The sequence below is a fragment of the Pristis pectinata genome, chromosome 14, assembly GCF_009764475.1.
Source record: "Pristis pectinata isolate sPriPec2 chromosome 14, sPriPec2.1.pri, whole genome shotgun sequence".
NCBI lineage: Eukaryota > Metazoa > Chordata > Chondrichthyes > Rhinopristiformes > Pristidae > Pristis > Pristis pectinata.
In genome coordinates, this window is record NC_067418.1 from 10,173,966 (window position 1) to 10,199,385 (window position 25,420).

The following is a 25,420-nucleotide window of genomic DNA, read 5'->3' on the forward strand; positions in this document are numbered from 1 at the left end:
GATGCAGATAAATTTCCAATCCAGTATCTTTGCACCAGAATTTAGAAAACTTCAATTTTTTATTAGTCTCTCTCGCGCACTGGCAGGAACTTACAGTTGATGTAATATCTCTGGTAAAATAATTTGCTAAACCTTGCACATTCTGATTGGTACTCATTTAGTTTTTGTCATCTGTTATTCTAGTCAACTCTGTGATTATAATTTTCTGCCACAGCTCCACCGCACGGCAATTTCTTTTAATGTCCACTTTCAGTTCTCCCTTTCTACCACCATCTTATAACCATTAAAATTTTAAGCCTTTCAGCTCTTAAAGTAGGTTATTATATTGATGTTTTAGAACATAGAACACAAAACAATACAGTGCAGGAGAAGGCCCTTCAGCCCATCATGTCTGCACCAACCATGATGCCAATCCCACTGTGGTTAATGGAGCCCTCACCTGCATCTCCTCTGTTTCCTGCACCCCATCTCCCCTCAGACAGAACAGGGATAGAGTTCCCCTGGTCCTCACCTTTCACTGGACCAGCCTACGCATCCAGCATATCATTCTTTGAAACTTCCGTCAGCTACAACATGATCCCACCAACAGCCACTTCTTCTACCACCCCCCCCCCCCACCAAAACCTTTTCTGCTTTCTACAATGACCACACCCTATGTGGTTCTGGTTCACTCATCCCTTCCCATCCATCCCTCCCCCTCCCCAGGCACTTTCCCTTGCAACCATAGGAGGTGCAACACCTGTCCCTACACCTCCTCCATCACCATCACCCAGGTCCCCGATCAGCCATTCCAAGTGTGACAGAGAATCACATGCATCTCCTCCAAGCTTATTTATTGCACCTGGCGCTCTCGATGTGGCCTCCTTTACATTGGTGAGACCAGGCACAGACTAGGAAACCACTTTGCTGAGCACCTGAGCTCTGTCTGCCATGGCCTTCTAGAGCTCCTGGTTGCCGGCCATTTTAATTCCCCTCCCCATTCCCACACCGATCTATCTGTCCTTGGCCTCCTCCACTGCCAGGGTGAGGCTAAACACAACCTAGAGGAACAGCACCTCATATTCCGCCTGGGTCGTCTACAACCCGACGGTATGAACATTGATTTCTCCAATTTCAGGTGAACTGCTCCCCCTCTGTCCCTTGTCTCTCTCCTCCTATCTACCCAGTTCCTCCTCCACCCCTCGAGACCCCGATCATCCTGTTTCTTTCCCCTCCTCTACCTACTTCATCTGCCCATCATCCAAGCGCTCCTCCCACTGGGTCCCCTTCCCTCCCCACTGTTCCTATCTGCCCTCCCCACCCCCCTTATTTGATTCCATGCTCCCTTTCCTCTCAGATTCCATCACCTGCAGCCCTTTGTTGCCTCCACCTCTCACCTCCCAGCCTCTGCCGCTATTCCCACTTTCCCCTCCTCGATCTGCCTATCACCCCTCCTCACCTGAATCCACCTATTGCTTGCTCTGCACCCCTTCCCCTCACCTCTTTCTGCTGGCTACCTCCTCTCTTGCCTGATGAAGGGTCCCGACCTGAAAAATCGACTGTCCCTTTCCCTCCACAGATGCTACCTGACCCGCTGAGTTCCTCCAGCATTTTGTTAATTGTAACTAATTCCATCTACCTGCACATGGTCTGTATCCCTCTGTTCTCTGTCTACTCATGTGTCTGTCTAAATTGATATTGGTATTGGTATTGGTTTATTATTGTCACTTGTACCAAGGTACAGTGAAAAACTTGTCTTGCATGCCAATCGTACAGGTCAATTCACTACACAGTGCAGTTACATTGGGTTAGTACAGAGTGCATTGATATAGTACAGGTAAAAACAATAACAGTACAGAGTAAAGTGTCACAGCTACGGAGAAAGTGCAGTGCAATAAGGTGCAAGGTCACAACAAGGTAGATCGTGAGGTCAGAGTCCATCTCATTGTATAAGGGAACCATTCAATAGTCTTATCACAGTGGGCTAGAAGCTGTCCCGAAGTCTGGTGGAACGTGCCCTCAGGCTCCTGTATCTTCTACCTGATGGAAGAGGAGAGAAGAGAGAATGACCCAGGTGGGTGGGGTCTTTGATTATGCTGGCTGCTTCGCCAAGACAGCGAGAGGTAAAGACAGAGTCCAAGGAGGGGAGGCTGGTGTCTGTGATGCGCTGGGCTGTATCCACAACTCTCTTCTGCAGTTTCTTGCAGTCCCAGGCAGAGCAGTTAACGTACCAAGCCGTGATACATCCAGATAGGATGCTTTCTATGGTGCATCGGTAAATTGGTGAGAGTCAAAGGGGACAAACTGAAGTTCTTTAGCCTCCTGAGGAAGTAGAGGCGCTGGTGAACTTTCTTGGCCATGGCATCTACGTAATTTGACCAGGACAGGCTGTTGGTGATGTTCACTCCCGGGAACTCGAAGCTCTCAACCCTCTTGACCTCAGCACCGCTGAAGTAGACAGGTGCCTGTACACCGCCCCCTAAATGCAAGCTTATCTGCTTCTACTGTCTTCTCTGGCAGTGCATTCCAGGCACATACCACTCTCTGTATAAAAAACCTTGCCTTGCACATTTCCTTTAAACTCTCCCTCTCATGTTAACCTTTGCCCTCTCGTATTTGACCTTTCCACTCTGGGGAAAAGACTCTGACTTTCTACCCTATCTGTACCTCTACTAATTTTATAAATTTCTATCAGGTCTCCCCTTAGCAAAAAGAATCCAACCTCCCCTTGTAGTTAATACACTCCAATCTAGGCAATATCCTGGTAAATCTCTCCCACACCCTCTCCAAAACCTGCACATTTTGAGGGCATTATATTCAGCAGAAAGAAAGCTGGGTTTGTGCCTCCTTGGCATTGTGTCAAAAATGTCACCTTGATCTTCAAAATAATTTTAATTAAAGGCCATTCAACTCTGGCCTGGCTCCCTGTGTTTCCTGATTCAAATTACTCCAGCACTTGTACCCATGCCTTCATATCCGATCTGCATAGAACATAGAACTAGAAAGAGTGCAGAAGAGATTCACCAGAATGTTGCCTGAAATGGAGGACTTTAGTTACCTACAACATAGAACATTACAGCACAGTACAGGCCCTTCGGCCCACGATGTTGTGCCGACCTTTTAACCTACTCTAAGATCAATCTAACCCTTCCCTCCCACATACCCCTCCATTTCTCTATCATCCATGTGCCCATCTAAGAGTCTCTTAAATGTCCCTAATGTATCTGCTTCTACCAGCACCCCTGGCAGCGTGTTCCACACACCCACCACCCTCTGTAAAAAACTTACCTTTGACATCGCCCCCTGTACTTTCCTCCAATCACCTTAAAATTATGCCCCCTAGTGTTAGCCACTTCCGCTCTGGGAAGAAGTCCCTGGCTGTCCACTCGATCTACGCCTCTTATCATCTTGTACACCTCTATCAGGTCACCTCTCATCCTCCTTTACTCCAAAGAGAAAAGCCCTAGCTCGCTCAACCGGTCCTCATAAGACATGTTCTCCAATCCAGGCAACATCCTGATAAATCTCCTCTGCACCCATTCCAAAGCTTCCACATCCTTCCTATAGTAAGGCGACCAGAACTGAACACAATATTCTAAACTAGAGATTTATAGAGCTGCAATATTACCTCGCAGCTCTTGAACTCAATTCCCTGACTAAAGAAGGCCAACACACCATACGCCTTCTTAACAACCCTATCAACTTGCACAGCAACTTTGAGGAATCTATGAACTTGCACCCCAAGATTCCTCTGTTCCTCCACACTGCTAAGAATCCTGCCATTAACCACAGTGTTCAAATTCAACCTTCCAAAGTGAATCATTTCACACTTTTCCGGGTTGAACTCCATCTGCCACTTCTCAGCCCAGCTTTGCATCCTATCAATGTCCCATTGTAACCCTGGACAACCTTCTACACTATCCACAACACTGCCAACCTTCATGTCATCTGCAAACTTACTAACCTACCCTTCCACTTCCTCATCCAAGTCATTTATAAACATCACAGAGCAGGGGTCCCAGAACAGATCCCTGCGGAACACCACTGGTCACCGACCTCCAGGAAGAATATGCTCCATCTACACCCACCCTTTGCCTTCTATGGGCGAGCCAATTCCAAATTCACACAGCCAAGTTAACTTGGATCTAATGCCTCCCGACCTCCTGAATGAGCCTATCATAGGGAACCTTACTAAAACGCCTTACTATAAAGTCCATATACACTACATCCACTGCTCTACCCTCAATGTGTTTTGTCACATCCTCAAAGAATTCAGTCAGGCTCGTGAGGTATGATCTGCCCCTCACAGAGCCATGCTGACCATCCCTAATCAGACTATTCTTCTCCAAATGCTCATAAATACTGTCCCTAAGATTCTTTTCCAATAATTTGCCCACCACTGAAGAAAGACTCACTGGTCTATAATTCTCAGGGTTATCCTGACTCCCTTTCTTGAACAAAGGAATAACATTTGCCACCCTCCAATCATCTGGTACTACTCCTGTGGCCAGTGAGGATGCAAAGATCATCGCCAAGGGCTCAGAAGTGTCTTCCCTCGCTTCCCATAGTATCCTGGAATATATCCCTTCTGGCCCCGGGGACTTATCTATCCCAATGTTTTTCAAAAGTTCCAGCACATCCTCCTTCTTAATATCAACATCTTCTAGCTTATCAGCCTGTTTTACCTTGTCTTCACAAACGTCAAGGTCTCTCTCTCTGGTGAATACTGAAGCAAAGTATTCATTAAGGACCTCCCCTACCTTCTCTGACTCCAGGCACATGTTTCCTCCTCTATCCCTAATCGGTCCTACCTTCACTCTAGTCATCCTCCTGTTCTTCACAAACAAGTAGAATGCCTTGGGGTTCTCATTAATCCTATTCGCCAAGGCCTTCTCATGCCCCTTCTAGCTCTCCCAAGTCCATTCTTAAGCTCCTTCCTGGCTACCTTGTAACTCTCCAGAGCCCTGTCTGATCCTCGCTTCCTAAACCTTAAGTAAGCTTCTTTCTTCCTCTTCACTGGATATTCCACATCTCTTCTCAACCATGGTTCCTTCACCTTACCATCCTTTTCCTGCCTCAATGGGGCAAACCTATCCAGAACCTCATGCAAGTGATCTCTAAACAACCTCCACATTTTCCTGAGTACATCTGCTCCCAATTTACATTCCCAAGTTCCTGCCTAACATTCCCCCTCCCCCAATTAAATACTTTCCCATATCATCTGTTCCTATCCCTCTCCAGGTGAGGGAGTTGTGGTCACTGTCTCCGAAATACTCTCCCACCGAGATACCTGACACCTGACCAGTGTCTCCGTTGCTACATGGGGGTCTATAGAATACTCCCAATAGAGGATTACTCCCTTCCTGTTTCTGACCGCCACCCACACTGACTCAGTAGACGATCCCTCCAGGACGTCTTTCTTTTCTGCAGCTGTGATACTGTCCCTGATTAGCAATGCCACTCCACCTCTTTTACCTCCCTCCCTGTCCCTTTTGAAACATCTAAATGCCAGAGCATCCAGCAGACATTCCTACCCTTGTGATAGCCAAGTTTCTGTAATGGCCACAATATCATAGTTCCATGTACTGATCCATGCTTTAAACTCATCAGCCTTGTTCCTGATACTTCTTGCATTAAAATAGACACACTTCAACCCATCCAACTGACTGCAATTTTACCTATCAACTGCCTATCCTTCCTCACAGTCTCTCTACATGCTGCATCAACCTGTACACCAACTGCCCCATCATCTCACCTATCACTGGTTCCCATCCCCCGGCCAAACTAGTTTAAACCCTCCGCAACAGCTCTACCAAGCCTGCCTGCAAGGATATTGGACCCCTTCCAGTTCAGGTGTAACCCACCCCCCCCCCCCCGCACCAATTTTTCAGCCACACATTCATCAATCCAGAGATTACTACCCTTGAGATCCTGCTTTTCAGCTTCTTGCCTAGTTCCCCATATTCACTTTTCAGGACCTCATCCTTTTTCCTACCTACGTCATTGGTACTAATGTGTACCACGACTTCTGTCTACTCACCGTCCCCAGAATGCTGTGGACCCGATCTGAGACATCCCTGACCCTGGAACCTGGGAGGTAACATACTGTCCAGGAGTCTCTTTCACGTCCACATAATCTCCTGTCTGCTCTCCTAACTATAGAATCCTCTATCACTATTGCTCTCCTCTTCTCCCCCCTTCCCTTCTGAGCCACAGAGCCAGATTCATTGCCAGCGACCTGTCCACTGTGGCTTTCCCCTGGTAATTCACTCCCCACAAACCCCCCCCAACTGTATCCGAAGCAGTACACCTGTTATTGAGGGGAAGAGCCCACAAGGGTACTCTGCACTACCTGCCTATTCCCTTCCCCTCTCCTGACAGTCACCCAGTCTACCTGCCTCCTGCAACTTAGGTGTGGCTACCTCCCTGTAGCTTTTATCTATCACCTCTTTGTTCTTCCATATGAGCTGAGCTAGGCTGCATGCAGCTCCAGTTCCCTAACACAGTCTGTAAGGACTTGAGATCACCCAGATCTCCCACATCTGGCAAGAAGAGCACACCACTGACCCTTGATCCATTGTCACTACTTTAGCTAGGCACCAATAGACAAAGGAAGAAAGAAAGAAACTTACCTTAGCCTCTTCTCACCAAAGCCTCAGCTCCCCACTCTGACACTGGTCCACTCCAACAATGGCTGTTCCGCTTGACCCTACTTTCTTTTTATTGCATGTTGCCAGTTGGCTAATTTCCCATTCAATTATTGCCTAACAATTTGCAACTGTCCCTCTTATGTTGTCTGGAAATACCTGGAAAAGAACTGGGCCCCGACACTCAACTCTTTATATGGCTTCCACTTCTCACACTGAGAGTCCTGCTTCTCGGTCCAAGTCACGGCCCTCGCTACCTGGAATTCTCTCCCTAAGCTGTCCACTTAGATCACTCTATCCTCTAGAAGGGACTTGTTAAAACATCTTTGTCCTCGATATTCCCCTTATGTCCTGATGTTTCATTATATGACTCATTGAGGTATTTTGTTGCTTGAATGTCACTATATCGGTGCAAGTTGTTGCTGAGAGAAGTCACCAGAGATGTTTCTGAGGCTACAGTTGAATAGATAATGGCAGAAGGGTGCTAAGCGAGGGCATTGCAATAAATTGATAATTTTATAAAAGTCACAATCATTGAAGGAGTCAAACATGACTTTTTGAAAGGTATTATTTCAGTATTGTAGTAGGGGCAGAAAATACATCGAAGTTATTCAGGTATGAACTTGCAGAAAGAATGCATATGGGTTTTGGAGTGCAAAGGGGTGGCATGGTGAGGTTGCAGTTTGCAGGAGGACGTATTGACAGGTTTTGAAGGAACTGGTGACAATGTATGTAAGAATCATCAATAATGACTGAATTAGAGAGCTTGTGTTATAAAGAGAGACTGTATAGGCTGAGACTGTTTTCCCTGGAGCGGAGGAGGCTGAGGGGTGACCTCAGAGCCACAGAGCACGGAAACAGTCCCTTTGGCCCAACTTGTCCCTTCTGACCAAGATGCCTGTCCAAGCTCGTCCCATTTGCCCGTATTTGGCCCATAACTTTTTAAACCCTTCCTATCCATGTACCTGTCCAACTGTCTTTTAAAAGTTGTTTTTGTACCTGTTTCAACCACTTCCTCTGGCAGCCCGTTCCATATACATACCACCCCCTCTGTAAAAAAGTTGCCCCTCAAGTTCCTCTTCAATCTTTCCGCTCTCACCTTAAACCTATGCCCTCTAGTTCTTGATTCCCCAACCCTGCGAAAAAGACTGAGTGCATTCACCCTATATGGGCCCCTCATGATTTTATACACCTTATAATATAGAGGTGTCACGTACCAGCAACAAAAGAAACACACCAAGTCATTTATAAGTGTTAAAACTATTTTATTAATAACTACTTACGATAATAAGAAAAATAAAAGTATAAATGTTAGAATGTTAGAAGTAAAAATGTTAGATCTTAAACATTAACCCCAAAAACTAAACTCGAAGTGTGTGTGTGGCAAATTCCCAAACCCCAAGTCCAGGAATAGTTCTCAAAGTTCAGTTCAGCAAGCCATAAGGTGAAACGTGAGCAAAGGCTTCTGCAGAACCATCGTTGGCTGAAGAGGAAATGTAGAGAGAAAGTAGAGAGTAATTACGAAATCCAAATGTTCCACGATGGAACCCATATGACACCTCAATCACTGATGATGTCCATTCCTTTGTTCTGAAGTATCTGCCACCCCGAAAGGCATCCGAGATGTGGCCGTCCACACAAATACCTGTTTCCTTCTACAGGTTAATGACAAAGTGGACTCCACTGGATTACTCCACAAATCCATACGTGGATTGTAGTAACAGACACAGTTATTGCTTTTCATCCATCGATACAGAGACCAGCAGGCTTCTCTCTCTCTCTCTCTCTCTCTCTCTCTCTCTCTCTCTCTCTCTCTCTCTCTCTCTCTTCTCTCTCTCTCTCTCTCGCTCTCTTCTCTGACTGACTGCTCCAAGAACGTCATTATGTCCTTATCTCCTGTTGTCGTAACCGTGCGCCACACACACACACACACACTACTGTGCTAGGTCTTAAAGGGACATTCACCACTAGTAACCTAATCCATAACAGAGGTGTATAAAATCTCACTGAGGTTTATAAAATTATGAGGAGCATAGATAGGATAGAGAGTCATGGTCTTTTTCCCAGGGTAGGGGAGTTTGAAACTTGAGTTTGTGAGACAGGATCTAAGGGGCAAGTTTTTCACACATAACTTGAGGGTATATGGAACGAGCTGCCAGAGGAGATGGAACAGGCAGGTATAATTACAATGCTTAGAAGACATTTGAACAGGTCCATGGATAGGAAAAGAATAGAGGGATGTGGGCCAAATGCAGGCAAATGGGATTAGCGTAAACAGACACCTTGGTCGGCATGGACAAGTTGGGCCGAAGGGCCTGTTTCCATGTTGTATAACTCTATGAATCTATTAGAGGAGTAGGAAACCACCCTTAGCAGTCAGTGATTTAGTGTGAGTAAGATCGAGAGAGCAAGAGATGGGGCATGGGAGTAGATCGGCGGAAAACTAGAGAAAGGTGCAAGTTCAGTGATAGGACAGATGATAGGACAGACAAAATCCTTCAGGGAAATTTGATGTGGGTACAACATAGAATTACACAGGATCTATCAGATAGAGACAGGCCATCTGGCCCATCTAATCTGTGGCAATGTTTATGCTCCACTTGAACCTTCTCTGGTCTTTCTACATGTAAATCCGTAGTGTGAACCTTTGTTCCTTTCTCTCTCATATCCTTTAATAGAAACAATAAATGCTAGAAACACTCAGCACGTCAGACTGCATTCCCGTTTCTGTGCCATACATCCTATGCAATGCTTTCTCACACAACAGCATACAATTAACGTAGTCTTGAAAGAAATTGCTATACTTTCGATAAAATTGCTGGAAATGTCTGTTAAAATTGCCATGAAAATTGCCAATCTGATCAGCTGTGCATTCTGTATTTACCCAGAGCTGTTTCTTCACCAGGTCTTTCGTTGTTGGGGAATTTCCATTCTTCTCTGTCTTAAATTGTCGAACTCCGTGTAATGTGCCAACTATTCATAGAGCTCACCACTGGAGGCTTGACAATGAGGAGAAAGATTCCATGTTGTACAATGCTAACACTAATTATACCTCTGGCAAGAGCTACAAATCCGCTGTGGCATGTGTGGAAGAAAGATGTGCATTTATTAATCACGTCAGTAACTGCAAAAAGAATGGAAAGTTTTCAGGAGAGAAAAATAAACACATAAACACTAAAGTAATTAGGTCTTAAGCAAAAACTATAAATGCACAACAGGAACTGAAGTCCAAAAATCTAAAGTAGATAAATGAGGCAAATATGCTTTAGGAAAGAAAAGGCAAAGGAACAATAATTATGTTTTGCAAAGTGGCAGGTAGGTTGTATTCAAATTTATATTGCCAAAATATGCAGTATTTCATTTTACTTGAGTAATGTTCATTCCATCTGGATATAATTCAGATATTGTGTTCTCTCAGTAAATCATTAATGCAATGGGATCAATCTTGACCTTCTGCGATTTAGTCGCACAAGTCATTCCAAATCAGCATCCCCCTGTGTATGTGTCCTGTTACTTGGTTTCTACAGGAGTCAAGAGAGATGTTAAGTAGTTTGCCAAATCTCCATCATCTGTTTTACTTAACTATACAAAGTCAAGATCTACTTAATTTAGTCTGTAGTGATGATGGGTTAATCATCAGAGCATGGCACCCCACACCCAGCACTGTGACTGAGAAACACGTGGGAGAGTGACTGGTATTCATGACATCCGTTCTGTTTATTACAGTAGACCTTGCCTGTGTTCTGATCTCTTTTCCGAGCATCAATAATGCACTGAAAGGTTAGCTTAAGAAAGGAAATAGAAAGCAAACACTGGGTCCAAAACACCTGGATAAATTATTCAGCAGTTGTGTTCTTCTTCAATTTTCAGTGACATTTTAAAAATTTGCTTTCAATGGATTATGAAATACAATTGCAGATTCTCCCTGCTCACAGCTGACTGTGGTGTCATTGTGGTCCAGTTGCTGCAACATCTGCCTCTTTGTCGGAACTGCTGGGTCCGGCAAGAACAACTTGGAATTACATAGCAGCTTTGACATCACAAAATATCCCAAGGCCAATTACAGTACTGTTGGCAAGCAGCATGTCCTACTGCACTGGGCTGGATTGCACTCAACCTGGACTGTGCTTCACCTACTGTTGCACTTACCTTTTGCAGCTGCATAGCTCCCATGGCAACACCAATGATGCTGCTGCCAAGATGCAATGATATACATGGTGCTGGCAGCCTGTTTTTTGCAAATCAACCTATGGCTTGTGGTTAACATGATCCAGCCCAAAGTTCTGGGCCAACACATCACACCTGTTTTGTTGAGGATGTTAGAATTCACCTGTTAAGATTCCCCTGGTGCTAATTTACACTTCTCACCATACTTGTATCTATCTGTTGTACATGTTTTATTTGTACGTAGTGCTGGGAAAATCGGGATGAGGTTAAAGTTCCAAAGGCATGAGATAGAAGGAACTTGGTCTGCTTGCCTTCATAGGTCAAGGAGTCGAGTTGTGCTGTCAGGATTCAGCTGTGCAAAAACTGGTTGGACTCGGAGTAATGCAGGCACAAGAGATTCTGCAGATACTGGAATCTGGAACAACACACACAAAATGCTGGAGGAACTCAGCAGGTCAGGCAGCATCTATGGAGGGAAGTAAATAGTCGATGTTTCGGGTCGAGACCATCAGTCCGAAATATGGTCTATTTATTACCCTCCATAGATGCTGCCTGACCTGAGTTTCTCCAGCATTTTTTGTATGTTGCTTGGAGTATTGTGTACAGTTCTGGTCACCACACTACAGGAAAGATGTGGTTGCAATAGAGCAAGCACAGAGAGATTCACCGGGGTGTTGCTATGGATGGAGGTCTGTAGTTACAAGGAGAGATTGGATAGGCTGGGTTTATTCTCACTGGAATGTAGAAGGTTAAGGCATGACCTTATAGAATTATAAAATTATGAGGGGCATAGGTAGGTATTGGTATCGGTATTGGTTTATTATTGTCACTTGTACCAAGGTACTGTGAAAAACTTGTCTTGCATACCGATTGTACAGGTCAATTCATTACACAGTATATTGAGGTAGTACAGAGTACACTGAGGTAGTACAGGGTAAAAACAATAACAGAATACAGAGTAAAGTGTCACAGCTACAGGGAAGTGCATTGCAAGTAGACAATAAGGTGAAAGTTCAAACAAGGTAAATTTGAGGTCAACAGTCCATTTCACCATATAAGGGAACTGTTCAATAGTCTTATCACCGTGGGATAAAAACTGTCCTTGAGCCTGGTGGTATGTGCCCTCAGGCTCCTGTATCTTCTGCCCGATGGGAGAGGGGAGAAGAGAGAATAACCTGGGTAGGTGGGGTCTTTGATTACGCTGGCTGCTTTACCGAGGCAGCGTGAGGTATAGACAGGAGAGTCCATGGATGGGAGGCTGGTTTCCATGATGCACTGGGCTGTGTCCACAACCCTCTGCAGTTTCTTGCGGTCCTGGGCAGAGCAGTTGCCATACCAAGCCATGATGCATCCAGATAGGATGTTTTCTATGGTGCATTGGTAAAAATTGGTGTGTCAAAGGGAAGATGCCAAATTTCTTTAGCCTCCTGAGGAAATAGAGAGGCTGATGAGCTTTCTTGGTCGTGGAGTCTACATGGTTGGACCAGGACAGGCTGTTGGTGATGTTCACTCCTAGGAACTTGAAGCTCTCAACCCTCTTGACCTCAGCACCATAGATATTGACAGGTTCATGTACACCACCCCCTTTCCTGAAATCAATGACCAGCTCTTTTGTTTTGCTGACATTGAGGGAAAGGTTGTTGTCATGACACCATGTCATTAAGCTCTCTATCTCCTTCAACTCATCGTCTTTTGAGATACGGCCTACTATGGTGGTATCGTCTGCAAACTTGTCAATGGAGTTAGGACAGAATCTGGCCACACAGTCATGACTGTATAGGAAATAGAGTAGAGGGCTGATGACGCAGCCTTGTGGGGCACCAGTGTTGAGAATAATCATGCCAGAAGTGTTGCTGCCTGTCCTCACTGATTGCAATCTGTTGGTAAGAAAGTCAAGAATCCAGTTGCAGAGGGAGGTGTTGAGTCCTAGGTCTCGGAGTTTAGTGATGAGTTTGCTTGGAATTATAGTATTGAAGGCGGAGCTGTAGTCAATAAACAATTTACTGTCCAGATGCTCCAGAGCTGAGTATAGGGCCAGGGAGATGGCGTCCACTGTAGATCTGTTACGGCGGTAGGCGAATTGCAGTGGGTCAAGGTTGTCTGGGAGGCTGGAGTTAATGTGTGCCATGACCAGCCTCTCAAAGCACTTCATGATGGTGGATGTCAGAGCCACTGGTCAATAGTCATTAAGGCATGTTACCTTGTTTTTCTTCGGTACCAGGATGATACCAGGTAGATAGAGTCTTGTTCCCAGGGAAGCGGAGTCTGGAACTAGAGGCCACAGGTTTAAGATGAGGGGAGAAATTTAAAGGAGATTTGGGGGGAAAGTCTTTCACACAGAAGGTGGTGGTAAACTGGACACAGCCGACAGAGGAGGTGGTAGAGGCAGATACAACTACAATGTCTGAAAAGCATTTGGACAGGTTCTTGGATAGAAAAAACTGCACCAAGCTATGGGCCTAAGGCAGGCAATTGAGATTAGTGTAGACGGGCATCACAGTCGGCATGGATAGGGTGGGCAGAAAGTACCCGTTTATTTGTTGTATGATTCTATGACCTTGTTGAGTGAGGGATCAGGCTCAAGAGGTGGGATAGATTACTCCTATTTTCTATTCAGGTACTCCTGTTCGTACACAATTCTCATTTAAGTTGTGCATTTGTCTGAATGGATCAATTAACTATTTTCCTTTCCTTTTCTCTTCCATTCAGTTCTGAGTATCGGAGAAGGCGGATTCTGGGAAGGCAGTGCTCGAGGAAGGGTTGGATGGTTTCCCGCTGAATGCGTGGAGGAAATCCCGGCAAATGAAGCCAAACCAGGTAAGGACCCAGGTGGAAAACTTACGATGTGATGAGTGAAAGCGGGTGGTCAAGTGTGGAGACCTGGTGGTGCTACCTGTCTATTGGCGGAATTTACTAAAGGATGACAAACATTCCATGAGGAAGGCTTATCCTCTGGACACTTGCTTTGCTTAGTACTGATAGCAAAACATGTTATGTTGAATACTTTGGATGTGACTGATTTGTGAATCAAGGTAAAAATAACCGTTGATTCGACAGCCAAAAGGAGTCAGTGGGAGAAACAGCAGTTAACATACTGAGAATGTGAGAGAAAAGGTGTTTCTTTTCAAGGATGTCATTGGTCTCACTCTGTTAGCACAGAATTGCAAGGACTATTATGGATTCAAATGTATGAGGCACAGTAACATAGAAACATAGAAAAATGCTTTTTTCTCTTTGAACCTGCTCCACCATTTAATATGATCATCGTATCCTTTGATCTCTTCTGCCAAAAGAACAATATCTAACTCCTTCTTGAATATATTTAATGACTTGGCTTCAACTGCATTCTGTGGCAGAGAACTCCATGGGTTTACTGCTTTCTGTGAGGAGAAATTTCACCTCATCTCAGTTCTAAGTGGCTCATTCCTTATCCTTAGACTCTGACCCCTGGTCCTGGACTCCCCAGCCATCAAGAATGTCCTTCCTGCATCTGATCTGTCTAATCCTGTCAGAATTTCATAGGGTTCTATCGGTTCCCCTCTTGTTCTTCTAAACTTTCAGCCTAATTGACCAAATTTCTCTTCAAAGATCAGTCCTTCTGTCCCAGGAATCAATCTGGTCTCCTACACTTGGGCCAGAGGGAAGCACTGTCATGTCAGAAGTAGAAGGTGGTGTTCATGTCCCTCTCCAGGCACTTAAGCACAGACACCGTGCTGTATTACTCTATGAATTTATGACCTGGATGGATGCCCCAGTATTGGAGTAGTACTGCACTTTCTGAGGGATTGTCTAGCAGATGAGCCACTAAACTGAGACCATGTCTGCCCTTATCAGATGGGTACAAAGGTCATGAGGCATTGATGAAGCAACAGCAGCAGGTGGCTTGGCCAAGATATACCCACCACACCATCATGACAAGTATATAATTATTAGATAAGATATCTTTATTAGTCACATGTACATTGAAACTCACGGTGAAATACATCTTTTGCATAGAGTGTTCTGGGGGCAGCCCACAAGTGTCGCCACGCTTCCGGCGCCAACATAGCATGCCCACAACTTCCTAACCCATATGTCTTTGGAACGTGGGAGGAAACCGGAGCATCCGGAGGAAACCCACGCAGACACAGGGAGAATGTACAAACTCCTTACAGACAGTGGCCAGAATTGAACCGCTACACTACCGTGCCTGCCCTATTTAGTCATTGTCACATTACTTGTTTGTGAAAACTTGTAGTGCAGAATTAGGCTGTGTGTTTCCTATAATACCACAGTCACCATCCCTCAGAAGTGTTTCGTTGGCTGCCAGGTGCCTAGGGGCATCTTGATAGGTGCTATGTAAATGTAAATCTTTCTTCTCCCTTTCTGGACCCTACCCTCCACTCCCTGCCCAAACTTGTCTGAGATCAGCACAAATCTACTCATGGACCAAATGCCTCTCTGGCTTCCTACATACACGAAATGTCCATGGGTGATTATCCTAATCTTTTAGCCTCAAGTAACTCCCACTCCCCAGGAGCAATGGGGATGAGCTGGGATTATTTATTAATATTGGCTCCTGCTATTTTATGATTTTGTTGGAATCTTCCCTCAAAATGGGAGGAAGCCAATGGGAGATGTTGTAGAGGTATTCTCATCACACACCTGGCCTGATGTTTGTAAATGGTGGAAATGTCTTGGAGAGTGTCTTGGTTGGGAGGGACTTACAAAGGCAACAGAAGGTCTGAAACCAGGTGCCCTTTTGTTTAATTCCCTCGCTGATCTTCAGGGTTAAGTGCTTCTTCAGGGTGTGAGCCAGACATTACCATCACCTCTCCTGAGCCTGTATCTGATTTTTTACACAGTTTTCCCTTGGCCTATCGGAAATTTCTTCCAGTTAAGTGCTGGATGAACAAACCCATTGTCTTCAAGCCCTGCCACTCAGCTGAGCTGAGTTAGCTGGTTTGCAACCCCACCGTAGGAACTGGTCCCAAGCTGAGCTGCCCACCACAGATCCCCTTCATTAGTTTTGTTCACTTCCACCTCTGTTAGACTGCTCTGTGCATAAAGCCCCATTCATGTACTTTATTCCCTCCAGTGTCAGCTCCTTTCCTGGGTAAATTGGTAAACTGCTTTATTATTGTTGCATGTTATGAGCTACAGTGAAAAACTTTGTTTTGCATGCCATTGATGCAGATCATTTCATCACATCAGAACACTGAGGTAGTACAAGGGAAAAGCAAGAACAGAATGCAGAATATAGTGTTACAGTTACAGAGAAAATTCAATGCAGGCAGACAATAAGATGCAAGGCCATAACGAGGTAGATTGTGAGGTCAAGAGTCCATCTCATCGTATAAGGGAACCGTTTAATAGTCTTATCAGAGTGGGATAGAAGCTGTCCTTGAGCCTGGTGGTATGTGCTTCCAGACTTTTGTATCTTCTGCCCGATGAGAGGGAGGAGAAGAAGTCCAGGATGGGAGGGGTCTTTGATTATGCTGGCTGCTTTACTGAGGCAGCGAGAAGTGTAGACAGTCCATGGAGCTGATTTTCATGATGTGCTGAGCTGTGTCCATAACTCTCCGTGGTTTCTTCTGCTCTCAGGCAGAGCAGTTGCCATACCAAGTCACGATGCATCCAGATAGGATACTTTCTATGGTGCATCTGTAAAAATCCCATCTTCCATAAACCAGCTCAACCAACCCTCCACAGCCCCAAAGGGACCATTCATCTATCACTCGATGGTTGTTGACTGCACTGACCCAGAGTTTAGAGAAACGTGACTTTTTGAAATTTCCATCCTTGTTTTGACCTCCTTGCATGGCCTTGTTCTTCCCCATTCAAGTAACCTAAAACCCTCTTACGATCATAGAAGTGAAATTGGATTGATAAGAAATCAAAGCAGGAGTAGGTCTCTCATCCCTTTGACTGTTCCACCATTCAGTAAGATCCTTTACCATTGCTGTACTTCCTTGCACTCTCCCCAAATCCTCTGACCTCCACACAATGCAAAACTCTGTCGTTCTTGGTCCTGAAGTCTCAATGACCGAAAGTACATAGAGTCATAGAGCATGGAACTCAGCCCAACTTGTCCATGCTGACCAAGATTCCCATTTACCCACATTTGGCCCATATCCCTCTAAACCTTTGCTATCCATGTACCTGTACCTGTCCTTTTAAATGTCGTTAATGTTCTTGCCTCAACCACTTCCACTGGCAGCTCATTCCATATACTGACCACTTGTAAGGTCAGACAAAAGATATTTAAAACCACTGTCCGATATCTGGGTATGGACTTAGGGTGTCGGTAGGTCAGTTGGAGTGAGGAAAGGATGAACAAAACAACAAGCTGAAAATATTCAGCATGTTTTTTTTGCGTAGATAGCTACTGTTGTCATGGCTACCTTAGACATTCCTGAGAGAGAAGAGGGAAACAGTTTTATCAATGGTCTAATTAATTATTGCCTTATAAGAGGATGTAATATCAGGTTATGACAGAGTGACGGGCTCAAATGTCAGTCAGCGTGAGTGAACATTACCTTAGTAGAAGCAAAGTCAGCCAATCTTGCTGAACAGGCTGGTAACAAAAATGGGCGACACCATTCCAGGGAGAGTGGTTGGAGGGGAGATGCTTTCAGAATATTGTGAATCTTTGGACTTCTCCATCCCAGAGAGCTGGGGAAGCTCAGTCATTGAAATACGTAGGGTTGTGATTGATGGACCAAGGATTTAGGGGAGTGTAAAGCTAAGGTAGAAGATCAATCATGGTCTGATGGTACAGGGGGTGGGCTCCAAGGACCACGTGACCTTCCCCTGCTTCCGTTCCATATGTGCTAACTACAGATTAAACCGTGAACCTGGTAAATGTGAAAGGCACTTCCCATCTTGCAAACTCTGTTGCTGACACTTGGCAAGAGTACCATCTGACGTGACATTTCAGTTTTATCAGAACAGATTGGAACAACTATCGTAGCTGTTGGAACAAAATAAAACAGTTGATTTTAATCCTGCCATCCTGTGATATCCTCATTGACTTTACGTCCTTCTTTGACATTCAGTTCATCTCCTATTTGTCGGTTCATTCACGGGATGTAGACATCACTGGCCCAGCCAACATTTAACTCCCATCTCTAATTACTCTTGACCGGAGTAGCTTTCAAGGCCATTCCAGAGGGCAGCTAAGAGTTTGTAGTCACACAAGGTACATCCCTGAAAAAAGCCAGCAGCTTTCCTTCCCTAAAGGGCATTAGTGAACATAGAACATAGAACAGTATAGCACAGGAACAGGCCCTTCAGCCCATGATGTCTGTGCTGAACACGATGCCAAATTAAACTAAATCTCTTCTGCCTGCCCATGATCCATTTCCCTCCATTCCCTGCATATTCTGTGTCTAACCAACAGCCTCTTAAATGCCACTAGTCTGTCTGCTTCTGCCACTAGCCCTGGCAGCCCGTTCCAGACACCCGCCACTCTCTGTATAAAAAAACTTGCCCTGTACACCAGTATTAACACACTAGTATCCATAACTAATACTAGCTTTCCAACTATTAAATCTGTAAGTATTTAGTTAACTAAGTGCTGTGGGTGAGTTTTGACATCATTGTCTAACTTGAATTTACCCTAGTGCATAGCACCAAATGCACTCTAAAGAGGCACTAGGGTATGTTTACACTGTTTGTGAAATAAGTTCTCGTATTTTGACTTCATATCATATTCTCATATTTGTTATGATGTAGAAGGAGGCTATTCAGCCCATCTAATCTATGCTGGCTCTCAGTGCATTCTCATCTGTCCTGTTTTCCCACTTGTTTCCCTGTCATCTAGTCTCTCTCACCATCTCACCAAATCCTACTGATACCCACATACTCCAGGCCAATTAACACGCCAATACGTCTCTGAGACGTGGGAAGAAGCTGGAGCACCCAGAGGAAACCCACGGGAATAATGTGCAAACTCCACACAGACGGCACCAGTTCATGTCATGAATGAACATGCCATGAGTTTCTACACGCACATCCTGGGATCATTAGTCCAAGCCTCTGGATAGCTGCTTGGAATTGTTGCACATTGCCATTGTCCCCCAACCCTCCTCCAGCATCATGGCCTGCTACCTTCTGGGTCAACACACCTAGTTTGTTGCATGTTTCCATTCCCAGGACATTAATCTCCTGGATTCATTTCCATTCTCACCCTCTCTCGCTGCCCTGATCTTTTCTGTATTGCTGGTAATATCTGCAGAATAAGATTCACAATCCGAATGACTTGCTTTCCTACTGAAGCATCAAGCAAGCTTGCTTAAACTCACGAGGAAGTGCTTCAGGCAGGTACAATAGCAACATTTAAAATACATTTGGATAAGTACATAGATAGGAGGGGTTTAGAGGGATATGGGCCAAACACGGGCAAGTGGGACTAGCTTGGGACATGCACCATGGTAAGCATGGATGAGTTGGGCCGGAGGGCCTGTTTTCATGCTGTATTACTCTATGGCAACATACTGTGCAGCTAAGGAAACATGTTTATAATTGTGGACCACTTATTCCATTAAACACACTCTTGGCAGCTTGGAAGGAAATGAGATGATGTACTGCCTCAGGCATTATTGTCTCCTGATTTCAGTGGGAGATTTTGAGGCAAAGAATTAGCAATGCAGTGTGGTTGGGAAAATATTTCCTGTGAAGAGGAGAAATGGTTTTGGATGAAGCATACCAAAGCCCAAATGGTAGAGATCTGATTACTGGTGTAATGACCAAGAATGTTACACTTGTAACTTGAACCCAAGTTTTCAATGCAATCACTGCCCACCTCCAGTCATTCTTGCTGGCTGCTGAGCGGAAACCTTGATGACCCTTGCATGCAGTAATTGAGTGAGGAGGTCCAAGTGGTGAGTATTCCTCAGGAGACATGTGGTTAAGGCCCTGTCCCCAAGCTTCTGACAGCAGTCAGAGCTGACTGTGGATATTTGGCTTGTGTCAACACTGTGCAACAGCTTACAAAGTTTTAAGTGTCTCTGGCATTCAGAGGCAATTAAAAATAACTGAAATATCAGAATAAATTATCTAAAGTTCTTTAAAAACATTAAACAAAGTAATCAACAAATAATCATATACCTTTCCTCTACCATAAGCCCTGAATCTCCCTTGAAGTGAATAGAGCTTCTATCCTTTGTTTGATCTGACCCAATGTTGGAATTGGAATTGGAATTGGAATTGGTTTATTAATGTCACGTGTACTGAAATAGAGTGAAAAGCTTTGTTTGCATGCCAACCAGACAGATCATGCCATATATAAGTACATCGAGGAAGTAAACAGAAAACAGAATGTAGAATATAGTGTAGCGGCCACAGAGAAAGTGCAGTGCAGGTTTACAAATAAAGTGCAAGGGCCACAATGAGGTTGACTGGGAGATCAAGAGTTCATATTTAGCATATGAGAGGTCCGTTCAAGAGTCTGATAACAGTGGGATAAGAGCTGTCCTTAAGCCTGGTAGTATGTGCTTTCAAGCTTTTGTATCTTCTGCCTAACAGGAGAGGGGAGAAGAGGGAATGACCAGTGTGGGAGGGGTCCTTGATTATGTTGGCTGCTTTACCAAGGCAACGGGAAGTGTAGACCGAGACAATGCACTGGTTTGTGTGATGGACTGGGCTGTGTTCACAGCTCTCTGCAATATTGGATTGGCGAGGCAGTTCCACACCTCAATAATGGAGCATCCCAGAAAGACTGGGCCTTGTCGCTGGACTCCACGTGACCAACAACAAAGTGTAATGACTCCTGCAGTGTAATCTAGCATTCTGTAAGTCTCAGGCCTACAGTGAGTCCACGTAAGTCAGGCCTTCCTTCCTTGGGGCAGGCTGAACCCAGGCAGTTCCCTGGCTGTAGTCCACATGATCTGGCTGATTATGTTGCTGTGCCACTCGGACTGAGGTTACTTAGGACATGGAAAATAGAACAGTACAGCACAGTACATGCCAACCTATATAAACCCGCTCCACAATCAATCCAACCCTTCCCTCCTACACAGCCCATAACCCTCCATTTTTCTTACTTCCATGTGCCTATCTAAGAGTCTCTTAAATATCCCTATTGTATCAGCCTCTATCGCCACCCCTGACACTGCGTTCCAGGCACCCACCACTCTCTATGTAAAAAAACCTACCTCGAACATCTCCTCTAAACTTTCTTCCACACACCTTGAATGGATGTCCTCTGGTATTGGCCATTGCCGCTCTGGGATAAAGGTGTTGGCTGTCCACTCTTGTCAATGCTTATCATAATCTTATATACCTCTATCAAGTCACCTCTCATCCTGCACCGCTCCAAAGAGAAAAGCCCCAGCTCGCTCAACCTTTCCTCATAACACATGTTCTCTAATCCTGGCAGCATCCTGGTAAATCTCCTCTGCACTGTCTCTAAAGCTTCTACATCCTTCCTATAATGAGGCGACCAGAGTGGAACATAATACTCTAAGAGTGGTCTAACCAGAGTTTATACCGTGAGGTAATGTTGCAACTCTATAAACCTCACGGCAAGGTCCAGAGTTCAATAGTTTCTTATCCTTAATGGTGTAGACTAGAACACTTTAGTTTTGGGAGAACTGACTAGCTGATCAATTTCTAAGCAATAACTTGCATTTATACAATACCTTTTTGAGGTGTCCTACGTAAGTGCTGTCCTGCAAAGTTTTGACACTGAGCTGGGTAAAGAGCTTGGTTGGAGAGGAACCACAAGGCCCAGGCGATTGAGAATCTGGCTGCCAGTGGTGGAGTGAATAGAATAGAGGATGCACAAGGATCCTGAATGAGGAGATTTCAGCGCTTTGTCCAGATGGAGATAATATACCTGGGATTGCATTGAACTGGAATTATAGTTGACATGGAGACAATACTAAGCCACACAACACATCTTTTTCTTTTTAGTTACTCTGGTGGGGTCAGGTGGTTTCAAGATCATCTGGCTAAGATGACAGTATAACTATAGTCTCAAATGCCCAGTTATTTTGGCTGGAAGAGGTAATGAGGAGTGGTATTTCACACAGCAGCTACATCTCTCCTAGTGAAACATGGATGAGTGTGTCCTGGTTCTTCACATGTACAACCAATCCAACTAATCCCTGGAAGAACAAAAAAATGGATTCAAGAGACCTTCATTGCTCATTCTCCTTTTGCGAGTGGGGAAGGAGCACAAATGGACAACCTGCTGTGTTGATTGCTATAATGGGATTTTGATCACTTGGATTAATTGGGCATAACTAAAGACTTATGGACCAGTTGCAACAGAGTTGACCATCCTGAATACTATCCACTCAATCATTGGACAGCTGCTGTGGTACCCAATGGGAAACAACACAGAGTCACATTGGCTCTCACTTAGATTGGATCATCCCGTTATGTGGTCAACCTACCTGTCAGGCACGGAGTTCTCCATCCTTGTTGCCCAGGCGGCCAAGGTGACTGTGGAGCTCAGTTGTAGGTGTTACTCCTGACATGAACATCAGTTCTACTCAGGGCTTGAGGAGCGGGAACCATGATAACCTGTTATTGTCAGGTTTTATCCCCATTCTGTTGCAATGAAGCTTCTAGAGGCTGAGTCATAGAGCGACACAGCACAGAAACAGGCCCTTCAACCCATCAGGTCTGCGCCCCACCCATCAAGCACTCATTAACACTAATCCTATTTAATTCCCCCCCAACATTTCCACCAACTCCCCCTCCAGACTCTACACTTGCCAACATACTAGGGGTGGCTTACAATTAACCTACCAACCTGCACATCGTTGGAATCTGGGGGGAAACGAGAGCACCTGGAGGAAACCCATACGGTCACAGGGAAAATGTGCAAATTCCACACAGATGGCACTGGAGGTCAGAATTGAAGCCACATTGCTGGAACTGTGAGGCTTTTAGCTGCACAACTGTGTTGTTCCATTCCTGGACACTGCCATCAGGAATCCTTAGAGCGCCTTGCAATACCGAACATCATTAGTTCACTTAGTGTTTAGAGTTTTTTTATTTCTTATTTTAAGAAGGTTTATAATTATCGTTCAGGTAATTATTCATTTTCAGCAGTGGCTTCTTGTAATTATCACTTTCTGCTCATTAGCTGGAATAATGAAAATATTCAAGTTTCTGAAGGGATTCACTCCAACATGACACAGAGACTGCCTTTGAACATATAAGTGGCCCTTTGCTAATTCAATTGTCTGCCTCTTTTTATCTATTCAGTGGAGGTTTTACGCTGGTTTAATAAAGGCTTGCTGAAATTACAGACAAAGGAATGTGGTTGTCAATGTCTTCAGGCCAATTGGGTTTCATAGAATCACAGAATCCTTCACAGGGCTGTTCAGTAGAGCCAGGGTTCAAATGCTGTTTGAAAATGTCCTCATTCTGTCGTGTTGCCTTTTACATTTTTGATAGGATCTGATTGCACCACCATGCTTTCTTGACAATAACAACTCTCTGTGAGAGAAACAAAAAATGTTTCTGGATTTTCACTGTAGTTCCTTTGCCAGTCATTTAAGCCCTGTGTTGGCTGGTTATTAACCCACTTAACTTTCCATTCTCCTAAAACCCCTCACAACATGCATTGGAACACCACCACCTGAAGGTTTCTCTCCAAGTGGCACTTGGACTTGGAAAATTATTTCATTGATGGATCTAAATCCTGAAACTCTCCACCTAACATCACTGTGGGAGTACATTCTCTACTGGGATTAAAGCAGTTCGAGGAGGTGGCTCACTCTCACCTTCTCATGGGCAATGAGGGGTGGGCAATAAATCTTGGCCTTGTCAGATCCCAATAAGCAACTAAAGCAAAAACCGTGCGCTTTAGATTTCCTGTAACCTTCTCTACTCTGAGAAAAGCAATTGCAGTTTCTCCTATTGTTCCAACAAACTGAAGGCCCTCATCCAGCACCTGCAAGGATTTATAAGATTATGTTATTTGTGGATTTTCTACTGAGCGCACTACATAGAACATAGAAAACCTACAGCACAATTCAGGCCCTTCGGCCCACAAAGTTGTGCCGGACATTTCCCTACTTTAGAAATTACTAGGTTTACCCATAGCCCTCTATTTTTCTCAGCTCCATGTACCTATCGAAAAGTCTCTTGAAAGACCCTATCGTATTCGCCTCCACCACCGTTGCCGGCAGCCCATTTCACGCACTCACCACTCTCTGAGTAAAAAACTTACCCCTGACATCTCCCCTATACCTACTCCCCAGCACCTTAAACCTGTGTCCTCTTGTGGCCCATTTCGGCCCTGGGAAAAAGCCTCTGACTATCTACCCGATCAATGCCTCTCATCATCTTATAAACCTCTATCAGGTCCCCCCTCATCCTCCAAAGAGAAAAGGCTGAGTTCCCTCAACCTGCTTTCATAAGGCATGCTCTGCAATCCAGGCAGCATCCTTGTAAATCTCCTCTGCACCCTTTCTATGGCTTCCACATCCTTCCTGTAGTGAGGTGACCAGAACTGAGCACAGTACTCCAAGTGGGGTCTGACCAGGGTCCTATATAACTGCAACATTACCTCTCGGCTCCTAAATTCAATTCTACCTGACATTTAAAAGAGGACTCAGCATTAGTCCTGTCCTGTCCTGTCAACACACAACTGAATCATCTTTATGGTTGTGTGTGTGTGTCACTTCACATGAGATGAATGGGAACTGCTGTCAATGGTTCAATACCCACCTTGTATCTGCCCATTTCACTAGTCTGCCTGTTATACTGCTTACCATTCAATCGGACACCAAGTTTTGTATCAAATAAAAAATTTAAAATTGTACCTTCCATACTGGAGTCAACATTATTTATACAGAACAAGTGAAACAGTGATCCCAGGATGGATATCCCACTGCACCATCAAATGATCACCGCTCCTCTCTCGTGTCCTGTCCCCAAGGTAATTACGTACACAGGCTGTCTTCCTGCCTTTCAGTCATTTTTCTGAATGGGTCTGCTTTGTGAAACTTTGTCAAATGGACAAAAATAATCCCCATTGCCAATATCATCCACTTGTTAAGAATGTCAAGAAAAATTGACAAGGAAGTGGAGTATCCTTTGTGTAGAAGCAATTGGGCAGTAGCCCATGGACACAATGAGAAGTAATTTCATCACACTGATGTGGTCAAGACCATTTTCAAAGAACTGGCAACAAGCAGGAAATGATTGCAAGGAAAGTGATCTCACTGTGTAATTTTGATTGGTTTTTGTCGGAAACTTTAGAATTTATAATCAATGTACTTGTGTGATGGTCTGTGAGCTGGATGCAAGGAGCAGCAATGAAAGGGAGCAAGGCCGGGCCACTGAAGGAATAAGGTGTCCCTGACTCCTGACTGTTTAGTTAAATGGATGGGAAATCAGATTCCCTTGTCTGAGGTCTTCATAAGCAAATTATTGTTTCCTGTTCTGTTTCTAGATCTATCCAACCACAGGGTTAAGCCATCAAAAGTCAGTAATCCAGGACTCATCTATGATCTTGGTGTCTGATGCATAATTGGTAACCGGTTTATTATTGTCACATGTACCGAGATACAGTGAAAAGCTTTTGTTTGCATGCCATCCACACAGATCATGCCATACACAATTACATTGAGGTACTAAAAGGGAAATAGAATGCAGAATATAGAAAGTGCAGTGCAGAGAGG

The 25,420-nt window shown here is 44.6% G+C and overlaps 1 protein-coding gene across 1 annotated transcript in view; it reads left to right on the plus strand.

Moving 5' to 3' along the window:
* LOC127577696 (SH3 and multiple ankyrin repeat domains protein 2-like) overlaps positions 1 to 25,420 on the plus strand; it is a 705,938-nt gene that overhangs the window by 211,498 nt on the left and 469,020 nt on the right. Inside the window, exon 12 of the mRNA XM_052029143.1 lies at positions 13,503 to 13,610. Within this exon, the coding sequence (XP_051885103.1) occupies positions 13,503 to 13,610 (108 nt within the window). The remainder of the gene's footprint in view (positions 1 to 13,502; positions 13,611 to 25,420) is intronic.